The 16,932-nt window shown below is 46.7% G+C and overlaps 1 protein-coding gene across 2 annotated transcripts in view; it reads left to right on the top strand.

Moving 5' to 3' along the window:
- Zzef1 (zinc finger ZZ-type and EF-hand domain containing 1) overlaps window positions 1-13,515 on the top strand; it is a 120,683-nt gene extending 107,168 nt beyond the window's left edge. For both annotated transcript variants that reach the window (XM_075991740.1, XM_075991739.1), the window contains exons 49-55: window positions 937-1,080; window positions 2,164-2,332; window positions 2,952-3,050; window positions 4,165-4,330; window positions 8,974-9,127; window positions 9,759-9,830; window positions 11,046-13,515. In XM_075991740.1, the coding sequence (XP_075847855.1) occupies window positions 937-1,080; window positions 2,164-2,332; window positions 2,952-3,050; window positions 4,165-4,330; window positions 8,974-9,127; window positions 9,759-9,830; window positions 11,046-11,126 (885 nt within the window). In that variant the 3' untranslated portion in view covers window positions 11,127-13,515. The remainder of the gene's footprint in view (window positions 1-936; window positions 1,081-2,163; window positions 2,333-2,951; window positions 3,051-4,164; window positions 4,331-8,973; window positions 9,128-9,758; window positions 9,831-11,045) is intronic.
- Window positions 13,516-16,932: the final 3,417 nt, after the last annotated feature.

Here is a 16,932-nt window from a genome sequence, read left to right as displayed (position 1 = left end):
AGCAGTTAAGAGCACTTGCTGCCCCTGCAGAGGATAAGAGTTTAGTCCCAGCACTCACAATGGGCAACTCACAATCTCCTGCAGCCCCAGTTCCAAGGGATGCAATGCCTTCTCCTGGCCTCCACAAGCACCGATACGAATACAGTGTGTTTACTTATTTTGAAGCCACATACATATACATAAAATAAATATCTAAATAATGTGGATTTAGAGTCCATTTCCACTTCTGCATAGAAGCAGAGGACCCAGCATAGCAGAAAACATCTTGATCTATACCTTAGCATCCTTGTGCACTTATTCCTTCTGGTGCAGGGTTAGTCACTCTGTCCTCGAGTTCAGGTGCAGAAATCCTGGGTCATATTTGCCCCCCAATCCTCCCCCTCATGTTCAATATGCTGAGCATGGGGAGGTTGATGTGTTCTCTGACCCTTGTTTTGCCCACCTAGGACCACTGGTTTCTGCGTATCATAGATTGTTTGCCCGCATCACAGCCCTGCAGGCACTGGCAGAGTGTTCTAGCCATATTCACTTCCCATGAAGGGCAGTGGCAGTCACTGCCTCTGCAGACCCCTGCTTGCACATGTACTTTTTTGCCTGTTGGTCCCCAGAGCTCCTCACTTTGGCCATTTCTCTGTGTGCTGTAGTGTTTACTTACAGCTTCTTCCACCTGCTTAGTAATGAGCTCTTCAGAGGCCTGGAACATCTCTAGTTGTTTCTTTTATTGTGGGTCTTCTAAAAGTAGCATTATTCTGATTCAGAACAGGACCTGGTTGAAAGGTGACTACTGGGGTTGCATTTGGGGTAGGGTTGGTGGTGCCAGTACCTTCAGGTGAATCTCAGACTGAAGTAGGCTCGCGCTCTCTCTCTCTCCCTCCCTCCCTCCCTCCATCTGATGACACTGGTTTCCCTGCTCTTAACCACCTTCTTTCTTCTCAGATCTTGCAGAAAGTGCTCCAGGGCTGCCGAGAGGGCATGCTGGGGACCATGGCCCTGGCTGCATGTCAGTTCATGGAAGAACCAGGAATGGAGGTGCAAGTGAGGGAATCAAAACACCCATATAACAACAACACCAGCTTTGAGGTAGGCGGTACATCAGAGACCTTACCTTCCCTCTTCTTACCAGTCCTAACTAACAACACATTTCCTCATCTCCTGTCTGTTGACATGAGGCCTGGGCAGCAGGTTTCCCCTTCGCCAGATTTAGCTGTGTTAACAGGGAAAAGTGGTCTCCTGGCTCCAGAGGAGAATATACTTTCCCATTGTAAGCTCCTCTACGTGAATCCTCAGCTTCTTCCAGAAGTGAGTTTGTGTGGGGATCCAGAACCAACCTCTCTGTCTCCTGATGATCAGGCCACACCTTGGAGGCACTAGCCCCTTTTTTAATTACCTAGCCCTCACAGTCTCATCTTTTCCATCCTGAATTTGTGTCTAAATAGAGAGCCATAGGAGTTTGGTGTGGGCCACCTCAGCTACTCTCATGACTCAACACTGTCTTGCACCTTTCTTTAGCCCTTTGGAGATGCTGGAGCTGGCAAGGCCTGAGCTTCTAGATGGGAGTAGTCTACAGCAGTTGGGACAGGAGCACAGAGGCTGGTTCAGAAGCTGTTGATCAGCTGAGACATTCTTATTTCACAGAGGTGTACACCTCCTCACCCTCTGCCTTACAAGCTTCTTCTCTCCTTGCCTCATTCTCTCAGCTAACAAGTTGTACTCTTTTCTGCCTTCCTGATGGTCCCAGACTGGCCTCTCCTCTGGGGCTACTCCTGGTGTTTCCTCCCAATCTCACCTTTCCACCCTGCCTGGCTCCCTAGCAGCTGTGACTCTTCTTCAAGCTGTGATCAGAGCACATGCGCTCCAGAAGTCTGGACACCTTATCCACATGATCATGGCCTTCCCGTAAACCCGAAGCCATGCTCCTGCCACTCTCAGAGCACACAGACCTCTCCGGTGCTACCCTACCTGAAAGGCACCCTAATGCTCTTGTCCCCTGGGGAGCTCCCTGGAAGCACCCTCCTCTGCACCTTTCCTGGCTGCCCACCATGCCCCTTGCACAGAGCTGGAGGGGGGATTATGGTTTGCTCATGCTCCATGTCCCTGGTTACAGTGACAACTACAGTGGTAGCTAGTGACAGTGATAGAAGTATTCTCTGTCTCCCTCCCTAGGATAAAGTTCACATTCCTGGTGCAATCTACCTCTCAATCAAATTTGATCCTCAGTGCAACACAGAGGAAGGCTGTGATGAATTAGCCATGTCCAGCAGTAGTGACTTTCAGCAGGACCGACACAACTTCAGTGGCTCCCAGCAGAAGTGGAAAGATTTTGAGCTTCCAGGTACACAGACTTTTCCTTTAAATTTTTGCTTGCTCTCTCTCCCTCTCTCCCTCTCTCCTCCTCCCTCCTTCCCTCCCTTCCTCCCTCCCTCCCTCCCTCCATCCATCCATCCATCCATCTAAGGGGCTGAGTATGTGTCACCGTGCTCCTGTGGAGATCAGAAGGCAACAACTTGGAGTCAGTTCTCTCCACATGGATCATAGGGATTGAACTCACATTATCAGGTTTGTCAGCAAGTACTTTTGCCCACTGAGCCATCTCACCAGCCTGTATAGACTTCATAGGAAGCATTTAAACATAATGTTGAGGCCGTGAGATGGCTCATTGGTAGGAACATTTACTGCCAAGTTGTCATCCCAAGTTCAAGCCCCAAGACCCACGTGATGGAAAGGGAACCAACTACACATATATACCTTGGCATGTACATGCCTACCATACACACTACCATTCACCCCAAAACAATTACCCAAAATAAAAGTAAAACAAACTTTTTAAAAAGCATAAAATTGAGAAATTATTAGAGGATTTTAACACCAGCTTAATGTATTTCATCAGAAACACCCCAGCTGCCATCCTGTTGCTCCCGTATCCTGACCTGTCTCTGGTTTTTGTGATCCAGGAGATACTCTGTATTACCGATTTACCTCTGACATGAGCAACACCGAGTGGGGCTACCGATTCACTGTGACAGCTGGACACCTGGGTCGTTTCCAGACAGGTGTGTGCTCTGCCCTTTCTGTTTGCATGCTCTGTCAGCCAAACACACTCTGCCCAGAGGTGCCATTATGTTACTGACTTCTGTTAAAATCAAGGCAGCTATTGTCTCTCTCTAAGGCCTTCCAAAAGTGTCTCTCAACCCATGTGCCTGGCTTTCTTCACCAGGACTTGGTTGACTACTTACAAACTTGAATGATCAGATAAGAGCCTTCTGTCAGGATCTAAAAGAAGACACAGATTTTGTTTGTTTGGTTGGTTGGTTTTATTTGTTTGTTTTGCCAGGGTGTTGTTTTATCTTCGGTACAGTGACTGTGCCCTCCCTAATCTACTGCTATTTCAGTCAGCAATTGCTACTCCGCAGTTAATGGCCTGCTTCTCTGGCAGCAGCCCAGCGCTCAGCCTACAGCCTGGTGAGAATTCTGCTCCTTCAGGCACTGGCTCTGTTGCTGCTGCCACTAAAGGTAGCTCTAACTAAATCTCTACCATTCTATTTATAAATAAAACTTGAGACTCAAAGGCTGGTGAAAACCTGCTAGCTCAGAGAGTAGCACTTAGCTAACTTTCTCTCCTTACTGACTCCCGAAAGGCCCGTCCTTCCACTCCCCGAAAACAAAACAGAAAAAGCCACACCATCAGAACCCTTCCCTACTACTTCCGGTATATCTCTCTATCTCTTCCAGATGCCCTCTGATTGCTTTGATTGCTTTCTTCAACTAACAGCCTTCTGACCCAAGATTAATTTTGTTTAATTAACATGAATGCAAACTTGGGGTTCATAGTGTGATTGAATATTCCCCAACACCAGGACCTTTTGCAAAAATGAGGAACTGAGAATGTTGTTTTTGTGTTATTTTACAAAAGAAATTTGGTTTCCAGGATGGCCAGAGCTACACAGAGAAACCCTGTATCAAAAGAAAGAAAGAAAGAAAGAAAGAAAGAAAGAAAGAAAGAAAGAAAGAAAGAAAGAAAGAAAGAAAGAAAGAAAGAAAGAAAGAAATTTGATTTCAGCCAAAATATAAATTATTTCACCCTATCAAAATGTGTACAGTTTACAAAATGTGAAACTTAATGTTAATAATTGTTTTTAAAATGTCTGTGTTTCGGCATGGCGCCAGGATTTGAGATCTTGAAGCAGATGTTGTCCGAAGAAAGGGTTGTACCTCACCTCCCATTGGCCAAGATCTGGGAATGGCTGGTGGGTGTGGCCTGCCGCCAGACTGGTCATCAGCGACTGAAAGCCATCCACCTACTGCTGAGGATTGTGCAGTGCTGCACCCACAGGTAGGCAGTGCCAGGGTCAGTTCCTGAACTCCTCCCACTGTTTCCTAGTTACTTTGTTAATGGCATCTTTGAGGAAAAAAGACAAATGTAATTTTAGTGTTTCTGAGTTCATCCATCATTTCTTTTAAGTTACTGAAAAACTACTAACTTAACGAGTCCTGTAAGTAATTTTTGCCTCATTCAAATATCATAAAAGCATCTACTGTTTCTTTCTAGAATATTAATCACTTTCCCTTTCACACGACATCTGTCATTCACCTGGGGTGAATGCCAGTATTTGAGTTTGAGTTTCTGGCGTCAAGTTTTTGCTTTGGCTCTCTGCTTATTTTGAGTTTGCCCTGAGCACTCTGTACTGTTACCTTTGGTTCCATGTATTTATAACTTTGGGCATTTCCTTGTCTGTAAGCCAGTGCTGTATTAATGACTGTAACTCTATGACTGATTTATATATCTACTAATTTAATTGTGGAAGTCTTTTGGCTTAGTTCTTTACGTCAAGATTGTCCTGCATTTTGGTTGTGTTTAAGACCAATATGTAGCCCATACTGGCCTAGAGCTCTGAGTTCCCCAACCATAGCTTTCTGAGCACTGGCGTTACAGGTATACCGCATCATTCCTGACCTGTGTTGGGGGTGTGTTTTTCTGCTTTTGGTTTATTTGTTTGTTTGTTTGCTTGCTTGCTTGCTTGTAGATAGGGTCCCACTATGTAGCTCTAGCTAGCCTGGAACTTACTATATAGATTAGATTGGCCTTAAACTCAGAGATCTGCCTGCATGTTCCAGGCTGTGTTAGGTATTTATAACCCCAGTGTGACTAGCCAGTTTTTCCCTAGTGATTTACAAATCTTTTTACCCAGAACTTACCTATTCATTTTTATATTACCATGTTAATTTCTTCATGTACAGAAGATCAAGGTCATCCTCAACTATAGTGATTTCTAGGGAAGCCTAGGATACATGAGACCCTGTCTCAAAAAAAAAAAAAAGATAAAAAAAATGGGGAGATGGTTTAGTCTGTAGTGTCTGCAGAAGAATGAGAACCTAAGTTCAGCTCTTCAGTACTTGGGGAAGGAGGGCAACAACAGGTAAGTCCTTGTAATTCATTGGCCAGTCAGCTGAGATGATTCAGTGAGGTCTGAACTCATCCCCCACCCCCCAAAAACCAGGTGCATGGGGCCAGAGAGATGTCTCAGCACTTGAATTGAGAACTCTTGTTGCTCTTGCGCAGGTCTTCAGTTCCCGGCACCCACATGGTGGTTTTCTATCCGTAACTCCAGTTCCAGGGAATCCAGTGTCTTCTCTTGACCTTCAAAGACACCAAGCCTGCAGGCTGGTGCACATACATACATTCAAGCAAAACAATCACACTTAAAATAACATGAATATATCTAATGAGAAATTGATAAATGTAAGGTACAAAGCTACTGAGAAAGATCCCTGATGTCGACCTCTGGCCTCCACATGCACACTGACAGCATCTACACACACACACACACACACACACACACACACACACACACGAATACATACATAGATCATACACAAATACATACAGCCAAAGACTAAAAAAAAAATATTTTTAGCCTAGTGTGATAGCACATACCTTTAATCCCTTCAGGGAGGCAGGGCAATTGGATCTCTGTGAGTTGGAGACCATCCTGATCTACATAATGAATTCCAGGCTACATAATGAGACCCTGTCTCAAATTGAAAAAGAAAAACAGTTTTTCCTGTGTCCCCACCACCCCTTTATGCACATATGTGCTCTCTTGTTCACGCTTCTCAACCTCTCTCTTGGCCTGTGATACTTTTTTTGTGGTACTGGGATGTAGCCCATGACTTTCCACATGAGAGGAAGAGCCTTCCACACTGCCACTGAGCCACACCCCCAGCCTCATAATGGGATTCCAGGAGGCTCTGCATATCAGTTGGAGGGAAATCAAATTCCTTAGAAAGTTGAATCCTCTAATCCACAGCCATTTTATCTTCTTCTGTAGAGACTGTTTCCCAACTGCTCAGACCCAAATAATCACATAGAAACTATATTAATTTGAACACTGTTTGGGCAATGGCTCAGGCATATTCCTGGCTAACTCTTATGTCTTAAATTAATCCGTTTCTATTAGTCTGTGTATCACCATGATGCTGTGGCCTACCAGTAATGTTCTGGCATTCTGGCATCTTTCTCCTTGGGTGGCTACATGGTGTCTCCCTGACTCTGCCTACTCTCTTTCTTATCTCTTCCAGCTGACTAGCTGCTAAGCCATTGGCCCAATCAGCTTCTTTATTAGCCAGTGGTAATAAAGCATATTCACAGCATACAGAGGGGAATCCCACATCATTCCTCCATTGTGTAGGTCCTTGAAATAATTTACACATTTCTGTAGACAATTCGTACAGCATTTTATATGGTATTTCTAGGTATTTAATGTTTTTTATTCTTTTATAATTATTATTTTAAAAATTTGCTGAGTATGGTGGTATATGCCCATAATCCCAGCACCCAGAAGGCTTGGACATTTCAAGGCCAGTCTTACATCGGTAAGACCGCCTCAGACAAAAGAAAGTGACTTTTGTTTTGCTGCTGTAGCATTTTGGCCTGTTGCCCTTATATCCCGCATCTATTCTGAGTGAGTATGTGGATTAGCAAGAGCTCAGTCATGGCATCTGTGATGGTGAGTTTTAGTTCTTCCTCTCAATGTGCAGGAGCAGGGTTTGACCTTTTACTGTGGTAGAACTTCCACTACAGTGTTGAATAGATAGGAATGTGGCTGTAGCTTCATAGTACTCATCTGAGAGGAAAGAATTGGTGGTTTCTGCTATATACACAGCAGCCAAGTATTCCGCCTACACCCCCTTGCTCAGACCCTGACCAGTAGGAGTTGCTCTTTCTTGCATTTTTAAGGCGTAGATACACAGAGTGTGAGCCAGTGTGGGATAATGATACTTGAAGTAAAAAGTAATACGAAGTTGTTATTTTTAAAAGCTTAAAGGAATTTTCAAGTCATAAAGAGAATGTGATGGCTCATTGTCAGCCCTAGGCTGGCAGCAGGGGAGGGGTAAGAGAAGGCTGGGTGTGCTTGCTGCTAGTACCATGTCCTTATGTGTTGCTTAGCTCCATGTGGGCTTCCAGTATTGACCTGGATGGTATGCTGTCTGAGCAATATGTCACATTGCCAAGGTCTTCAGGTTGGCAGGCCTTCCTGCCTGTGGTTCAGATGTCTTTCCACAATTTGCTGGCTGACATTGATCTTCTTTCCAGTTGGGACTCCCTATATTCCTGAGCCTAGGGAGAACTCTGTGTGCTCCCACTGGCCCTTCCATACCAGCCTGATAGCCCTGTACACCTCCATTATGGGCCTGAAGGGAGTGTGTGAGGGTGTGAGGGTGAAGGGCATACCACATATCCCAGAATGCCTTGCCATACTAGCTTTTTGGAAAGTTACAGATTTGCTGGCCTGAGGGTGACAGAGGCCAGAGTAGAGGGCCAATCCCAGAGGAGGACAGTCCTGCAGATGCCTCTTACTTCACTTTCCAGTGCTCCCCTGAAACTAGCAATGAAACAAGTCAAACTGAATTTGCCCATCTGCTTACTTTATGAACATGTGCTCCTTTCGGGGGAAATGACTGATAAGACAACTCTCAAAGGGGAGGATTCTTTTTCAAGTACAGAAGAAAAAATAAATAAAGAGAATAGCAAAATCATTCATTATATGCATATTACCCTATAGTGAGCCCAGAATATTGTTCAGCTCCTAATTTTCTCTTCTGGAGGGTTTTGAACTATGATAACAACCCCCACCCACTCCAGGTTCAAACACTCAGGGTTCTCTGCACACAGGTCTGAGAAGGATTGGGCTTCTCCTAGAGGCAAGATTTCAGGTCTAGCAAGTTTGCAAGTGTATTTTCTATTTTATAAATGAGTATCAAAATAATGTTTGTCTTCCCTGTCCATTTGATAGTTTTTTCTTTTTATTTGTTAGTTTTATTTTATATGGGATATGCTATATCTTGCTTTTTTTCCCATTTAACATTTAGCTTAAGGTGCATGATAACTCACACCTATAATCCCAGTACATGGGAGACTGAGGCAGAAGAATTGTCTTGACTTCAAGGACAGCCTAGGCTACCTAGTGAAACAAAACAAACACATTTGCCTAGAGATTTTCCTAGTGTCACTGGAAGGACTTCTTAGGAACCATTTTTAAAAACACACAATAGGGGGGCCAACAAGCTAGCTCAGTGGGTTAAGATGCATTCCATCAAGCCTGACATGGTGGGTAGGGAGAACCAACTCCCACAGTTGTCCTTTGCCCATCATATGCATGCTGTGGTATTTACCGCCCCCCTGCCGTCTGTCTATCTGTCTGTCTCTCTCTCTAAATTAGTAAGTAAGTAAATAAATAAATGTTAAAACAAAAGAAAATGCAATAATTCCTGTGACCATACTACAGGTTCTCTGGATTTCTTAGAATCATTTTAGGGTTTTGCCCCTTTCCTCCCACGCTGTTTCAGAGAGAAGTAGGCATGGCTGTTTTAGGATGAGGCGGGGAAGGGAAAGCTTGATCTGCAGTTTCTTTTAACTGTCCACCTTGGGTAGCCTACTTCTCAGTAAATCAACCCCATGATTCCCCCCCTCCCCAGTGACCTATGTGACCTTGCGCTGTTGAAGCCCCTATGGCAGCTCTTTACCCACATGGAGTACGGCCTATTTGAGGATGTGACACAGCCTGGCATCCTCCTACCCCTGCACCGCGCCCTCACCGAGCTCTTCTTTGTCACTGAGAACCGTGCCCAGGTAAGGACACGTCTATCTCTTGCCCTTCAGTCTGGGCGGGAAGGATCATAAGGATCATACCTCTGTATGCTTTTCCCTCTTCCTGCTCATGGCAGGACCAGGGTTACACTTCAGTCCCTAAGTCCAAAGTGTCCAGGATGCACAAGGAGGCAGGCTTGGGCCTCCATTTAGCATTCCCCCAACACATATCCATACACCCGGCCCTGGGAAGAAAAACCTTCAGATCAGCCTAGTTGCTTATTTTGTCAGGACTATAGCCAAAGAGGGTCAGGACTGCCTTGGAGCAGCTCTTGACAACAGAGATTTCTGGAAAATCAAACAGTTAGGTTCCTCTTCCTTGTCTTTCTCTGCCTAGGCACAATAGGCTTATTGAATTGCCATATGAAAGGGCCTTTCACAGACCCTTTGCTTGTCCTCCTCAAGAGACATGAGAAAAGTCGCCATCAGGGCTAGCTCTGGAGCCAGGTTCCTGTTCCTTCCAGTTAGGCTTCTTCATGGATGTAGAGTGTGTGGTGTCATAGGTGCTTGGCAGCGAATAGTGCTTACCCACTTGGGGCCCTGTTTGCATGGTGGGTGTCCTTTGTTCAGCCCTGCTGCCATCTGTCAATCAGAGTCCTTGCTCTCTTCACAGGAGCTTGGCCTGCTGCAGGAGTACCTGCTGGCCTTAACCACTGAGGACCACCTTCTCCGATGTGCAGCACAGGTACCGTCTCCCCTGTCCCCAAAGAGCTGGACTGCAGGTCTTCTTCCTGTGATGAATGGCGCCATATCACTTGCCAGGATGGGGGTGGGGAAGAACAGGGAAGAGAGAGGTTAGTTGCTTGACAAGTCCAGACCCTCCCAGAGTTTACATGGAGCTTGGTTGCAATGCAGTCACTTCCTTCTGGCTCTCACACAGAGCAGTGGAGCCCCATTCATCACTGTCACTCATATTAAACTGTGGGGTCAGAAGACACTAGCAAGAATCTGTGTCTGTGAAACCAAAACAGCCAGCGCCTTCACGTTAGTTTGGCTGATCCTGGAAGTTTCCATAGAGTTAGAGTTCAGATATGTTTGGACGTACTTTGCTTCCCTGGTAGGAAAACTCCTCTTCTAACAGCTGTGTTTCTGAATGATAGAGGGCCCAGGAAAGCTGTTCCTTCTATTTGCTGTATACAATGTATAGTGTTATAAATTAACTTCAGTGTTGAAATTAAAACATTCAAAATGTATCAATTCAGTTTTTAAGACAAAATTTCATGTTAATGTGTTTTGAGAAAACTTTTTAAAACAAAATAATTTTTGAGGAGGGTGGCCCTAGTTCCATTTTTGAAAACTTACTTAATGTCTGGCCCAATAGAAGACAACTGGATTTTTGTGTCTGCCCTGCACTCATTCCTGAAAAGGAACTGTACTATGCACTCAGGAAATGGTGAAAGTAAAACTTGAATCTGTGACTCCTCCCAAAAGGCCTGGGATCCTCAGGCCCCAGCCTGCATTTTGAGAACTGGACTTGCCCTCAACACATACTATTGAGTTTGTGGCGTATTTTCCTCTGTGACCCTCCCCACAGCTGACCAGTTCCCTTACTGGTGTTCTGTTTCCTCACCAGGCCTTTCTGGGACAGCCGCTTTCCCAGCGCTGTTTCTGGGCTCCCATGGGTACCTCTCACCTCGTGTGTACTGTGTGCTTCCTTCTGTGCCTCTGTACGGCTTTTCCAGAACTGCCTCAGCAATTGGACTGCTGTCATGGCAAGGCTTCTTACTGCCTACCTCAGGGCTTTCCTGTGTGTTTTGATTTTGTTTCCTTTCTTACTCTTACCTGTGAGCCTCTGGGTGAGAGGCACCACCTCTGTCTCACCTCCACCCTCCAGCTGAGGGACTTAGGGGTAAGCAAGTAAATGGCCCTTGATGTTGGTGACTGCTTTTTCCCTCCACAGGCTCTGCAAAACATCGCTGCTATCAGCCTGGCAATCAACTACCCAAACAAGGCCACCCGCCTCTGGAATGTTGAGTGTTAGCCTCACTGTGGCATGCATGGACTCAATAATTTGTCTACAGGGGTTACGGCAGACCTCCAACCTTGCTCAGGAAACCCCTGCAGCCTCTGCACCCAGCTCTCTTTGAGCCCACCCCCTGCTCCCATTTGGATGCCAAGCAGCTGCCTCATCAAGAAGGCCCACTGTGCAGGCTCCATGTGTGCAAGAAGGCACAGCAGTGCTGAGTGGCTCAGAAAGGGCCATCAAGAGGCTTTGGGAAAGTTACTCAGAGAATAGAGACCATTGTCCTTCAGAGCTGCCCCCGGGGAGTCACGGCACTGAGGACCTAGAAGTAATCTCTGGAAGGATTCGTCTCCACTGAGCCGGAACGGCCAGGCTTGCCGTCAAGGGAAGGTGCTGTCCGTGCAGAGCCACCCTTGCAGTGAGACTTACAGCAGCAGCAGCAGTGGCCCAGTTGGGAGACCAACCCACAACCAACACGAGCGCCTCCCAGCCACCTCCAATTCCCAAGCTGTCTTCATGCCACAGGTCAGCTGGCTAACTCCCAGTGCCCTTGGGAGCAGCCAACAGGTCCTGCTTGTCATCCATGCAACAGCTCCCAGCACATGTATCTGCGTTTCTTCACGTCTTTTAATATGGTTTTGTTTCCCCTCATGTTTTTAAAAGAGAACCACACTGACTCCCTGAGAAAGCCCCTAGGGAATGCCTAGGAACAAACTGGTGTGTGTTGAAGTGACAGAAATAGAGGGACTCTCCAGCACCTATAGTGCCAACAGTGCCCTCAAAGGAGCCCTTGTTCAGGAGTCAGAACATACCTGATTATACTAATGCTCCAAGGTCATGGTGATCGGCATACCTACCACCTTGGGCCTCTTACCTTGCTATTTGGCCATCACCTGTCTAGCAATAACTACATTAGTTCTAGTGAATGCTTTAGCATTTTTCCATGTATGGCTTTAGCATTGCCCTGAAGTGCTAATGATTTTCTTTCCAGAGCCACAGTGAGTGGGAAGCTGGGTTGGCATCAGGCCAAGGACTTTCAGGAAGAAAAAATCCTGAGGCACCTCCTATTGAAGGGCAGGTGTCTGGGCCAGAGACATGTCCCACCTCACAGGCCCAATGCAAAAACGGCTCCTCACAGCCAGGACCATCCTTGGCTATCTTGTGTTGCTATGGTACAGTGTGCCCCTTGGCCTCTGAAGACCCCGCTGGGTGTGGACAAGGGACTGGATTGGAAGAGGTTGAGCCTGCAGGTCTGGAAGCATCTTCTGCAAAGGTGCTGTGCCTTCTGGCACCACTACCTGCCCGGCCCTTGAATTAGGTTCTCTGATGGACCCCAGCATACAGGAAAAATGGCTACAGAGTGGTGGTGGGGGGGATAGGTTGCAAAAACACAGGAACAAGTGAAGTGGTGACCTGTGATCCGCCCCTCACATCAAAGGAATCCTAGTCCAGTTCCCACAATGTGGGATAGGGTGCCAGCCCATGGGAACCTCTTTCTCATCTTTTGCTCATTGCCAAAGCACCTGGGCTTTGCAAGCTGCCTAGACCCCAGAGAAGGCCCCTATTGCATGCCATTCCCTCCAAGTAGGTCTCTGGTGAGAGTCAGAAAAAGTCTCAGTGCACAGTGAAGAGGCCTCGCGGTGGCTCAGACCAGATAGCAGTTAGAAGATGGGGGAGGAGATGGCACACTCATAACCCTCCACACCTCAGACTGGGTAGAGGGAGCAGATGGCAGATGGCCAGGGCAGGACAGGGCTGGAGCCTCCCTCGGGACAGTGGCCCCAGCTCTTCTCCCACCCTCCCATCAGGAAGAGCAATTGTAAATAAACCCTGAACCCAATAGCTTTTCTCCACTCACCGCTCTCTGTTTTCTCTCCCTCTGCTTCATTTTGCCCTTCACACACCACAGCTGCTCTCTGACAGGGCCCCCCTGACCTGGTCACTGCAGCCCACTGCCTCCACTTCTCTAGGCCACTGGGTGGCACTGCTGAGCCAGGCCCATCTCTCCTGACCCCAACCTGGGCAGGAGGTCCAAAGGAGTTCCATCAAGGCCAATGTCCCCTTGACCCTTCTTAGGGGGCAAGACTGCCTGGACTGAGACAAAGCTGGCAGGAATAAGGGGTCGTGGAAACATGTGCCTAATCTATAAAGAATTCTGTTCCAGATCACATATATTGTACAGACACTGTTCTAATGAGAGGAGTGATTTATTTTCATCATCGTTTTTAATTTGTTTTCTTACGGGTTTACGATTTTGAATTTTTATTATTTGGTTGAGAGAAAGAATTTTGATTATATCAGCTGAGTGAGTTCAGCCTGTAAAAAGAATGTTTTAAGTTGTGGATAAGATATGCAAATGAAGAGAAATATATTGTACAAATTCTATATAAAAAAAAGTACAACTCTGTGAATTTCTCCCTTTTCCCTTCCCTTCCCTGCTCCCATCCCCCTGTGGAAAGGTCTTACTGTATCCTCCAAGCTGGCCCTAAACCCACCATCTCCTGCCCATGTCTCTCATGCCTGGCCCTTCAGCTTCTCTTGTGAAATATACTTTGGAGTTTCTGCCTAGCCAAATAGATGGGCTTTACAGAACCTGGGGCCACCTCCTTGTGGGAAGGAGTCCAGCAGGTCCCTCAGGCCACAGCTTCTGGGTGTTGATGGAACTGTGAGCCTTGTCCTCCATTGTGGCCACCCAGGGAATCCAGGAGTTCACCTTAGTCACCCCATTCTGTACTATACCTCTCAGGTTTGATGCACAAATAATGTCCCCAAGTTCATTCTTCTCCTGCCGGATACCCCAACACCACCCTGTCGTCTCTGAGCCTCCTGTAGCTTCCAAGCCTTGTTGTTGTCCTGGGACTGCTTCTCCTGCCAGCCTCATCTAAATCATCTGAGACTGTTCTTCCTCAGGTCTGAGTTCCCAGTGACCATGCTGTGTCCTTCTCAGACACCTCCCTGGGCTCAGTGCCATCTTGCAAGGTGGAGGAACTTGCCTTCTCAATGGAATCTGGCCCTAGCCCACCTTTGAGGCCCACAGTCTATACATCTCCCCCAAATCTGAGGCTCTAGGGGAGCCCCAGACAGGGCTTGGGCCCAGCCTCAGCTTCTCCAGTAGGAAGCTGGGTTAGCATGGTGCTCAGGGGAATTGGGTCGTCCAGGTCTCTGATTCTCCCTCTGAGGCTAATAATTTATTGCTGTCCTCACCCTGACTTGGTCTGAGAATCATGGGGCTTAATTCTGAAAAGCAAGGCTCCCGGCTTTTCCTGTTGGTGTCGTGGACAGCCTTTTCTTAGTTGTGAAGCCCTGAAACAGCTGTGTGGAAGTTCCCTGCTGAGAGGCAGGTCATAGCAGCACTAGGTGACTCCAACCTAAGCCTTCTACACAGCGGAAGAGAGAGGTAGAATTCCAGCATTCCTCATGTGTGCATGTCAGTGCCAAGAGAGAGCTGTTAGGGCTCAGTCCCATTGCCCAGCGCCATTGCCCCAGGTGCCCCAGCATGCTAGCCAGATGATTACACCGCATGGAAAACCCAGACTTAGACTAAGCCCACATCTACACATGCCTGAGCACCACCTGTGTGCACCCTGTTGCTTATCCCACTGCTACTTCCTTCCCTGCTCACAGAATCCAGAATCTTTCTTCTTGCGTTATTTGTCCGTGTAGGTGCACATGTACAGAGGTCAGAGGACAGTCTGTAGGAACTGGTCCCACCCTCTGCGTCCAGGTCATCAGGCTTGACAGCAGTGCTTTAGCCTGTTGAGCCATCCCACCTGCCCCAGAATCCAGTCTGTTTGTGGGTGACAACTGTAGATTCTTCAGTCTCAGGAAAACTGCCTTTGTGCTGGTTCGTGGGGAGTCATCCTTGGATAATACCCTCCTTGGGTACCATCCTAGAAATCTCATTTCTGTTTATAGGATGCTTCCTTTCCCTCTCCTCTTGCCATCAGGATGGCTGTGAGCCATTTCCTGCCACAGAGACACTAAATGCCTGCTAGGAGGTTCTAGAGGCAACAGTTCTCAACCTGTGGGTCATAACCCCTTTGGGGGGTCAAACAACCTTTTCATAGGGGTCACAGATCAGATATCCTGTGTATCAGGTAACTGCATTCCATTTTATAACAATAGCAAAATTACAGTTCTGAAGTAGCAGTGACAATAATTGTGTGGTTGGGGATGGCCACAACATGAGAAACTGTATTAAAGGGTTGAGTTAGGAAGGTTGAGGACCACTGCTGTAGGTGATGGATTCGTGCTCACATTGAGCTGACAAAGCCCTGGGCTTGGAGACCCGACTGCAACCTGCTGCCTTCAGGTGGTGATCGGATTAGGATTCCTAACCGCAGGATGTGAGCGCCTGTTCAGGATGCCTGCGAGTATAGGGGAGGTGGGTAAGGGGACTTGTGGTTGGCTGGTCTCTGCTCACTGGCAGATGAAATTAGGCCACAGTTGGCTCCAGTTAGTTGTAATAAGGCAATAGCCCTCTTGCCATATTAATATCAAAATACATTGTATGAAAAAATTAAATAAGTTTATTAAAAAAAAGTCTGTTCCAGGAAGAACTAAGACTATCTAAAATAAATCACTGGTGCTCAACCTTCCTAATGCTTCAACCCTTTAAAATAGTTCCTCATGTTGTGGTGACCCCCCCCAAGCATAAAATTATTTTTGTTGCTACTTCATAGCTAATTTTATTACTGTTATGAATCGTAATATAAATATCTGTTTTCTAATGGTCTTAGGAGACCACTGAGAAAGGGTCATGACCCGTAGGTTGAAACCACTGCTCTAAACAGTCCTATTAAATAGATATTTTTCTAAAAATACAAAATGGTTTACTAAAGTTTTTAAGAATTTAGGGGCCGCTGAGATGGCTCAATAGATGTAGAGGCTTGCAGCCCAGCCTGATGACCTAATGACCTAGAAAGAGAAGAGAATGGAGTCTTAAAAGTTGTCTTCTATTTCCAGGTAGTGATGGCATATGCTCTTAATCCCAGCACTTGGGAGGCAGAGGCAAATGGATCTCTATGAGTTCAAGGCCAGACTGGTCTACAGAGCAAGTTTCAGGACAGCCAGGGCTACACAGAGAAACCTTATCTAAAACAAGAAAGAAAAAAATCAGCAGTGTATGGAAAGGAAACATAAACATATAAACATTTCCTGAGGTAGAAAGGCCTCTGACAACACAGGCTGATGGCAGCCATCAGTAGCAAATTCTTCTTTCTAGGGACTCTTGGGCTATTAGCTTCCCTCAGCACAAAAGGGGTTGAGAGCAAACTTGGAGGCACTGTCCCAGAATTCAGTGAGGTGTCTCCAACTTTAAACTCCAAACTATGTTTCTTTGTTTGCACGTGTGTGTGCATGCGTGTGCACAAGAATGCTGCACTGCATTTGTGAATGTCAGAGGACAACTTAAGAGAATCTGTTCTACCATGTGGGCCCCAGGGAGTGAACTCAGGTGTAGGCTTAGCAACGCATGCCTTTCCCGGCCGCACTGTCTTGCTGGCTCCAGACTAAATTTAAAAGATGAATTCACCAGCTCACAACACTGAAAAGCCTGAAAGTTGCATTTCTCTCCCGGCAAAGAAATTCTGTGGCTTGAAGAAGTGAAGTCAGTCTGTCTCTCCTTGCCCTCCCTGCTCCTGCTCTTCCTGGACTCTTACAAGGAGGAACCACAGCTCCTCCCTGGGCAGTTCCCTGCTCGCTGTAGAGAGCCACCTCAGTGTTCTTCATAGGAGACTTCCCAGAACGGTCAGCCACCATTTACATTCATGTTTAAAAAGCTACTTAGGAGACCTGTGTCCTTATGGGCTGTCATCTCAGAACT

Source organism: Microtus pennsylvanicus, chromosome 11 (genome assembly GCF_037038515.1).
Source record: "Microtus pennsylvanicus isolate mMicPen1 chromosome 11, mMicPen1.hap1, whole genome shotgun sequence".
Classification (NCBI taxonomy): Eukaryota; Metazoa; Chordata; class Mammalia; order Rodentia; family Cricetidae; genus Microtus; species Microtus pennsylvanicus.
This window is presented reverse-complemented; position numbering and strand designations above follow the sequence as displayed.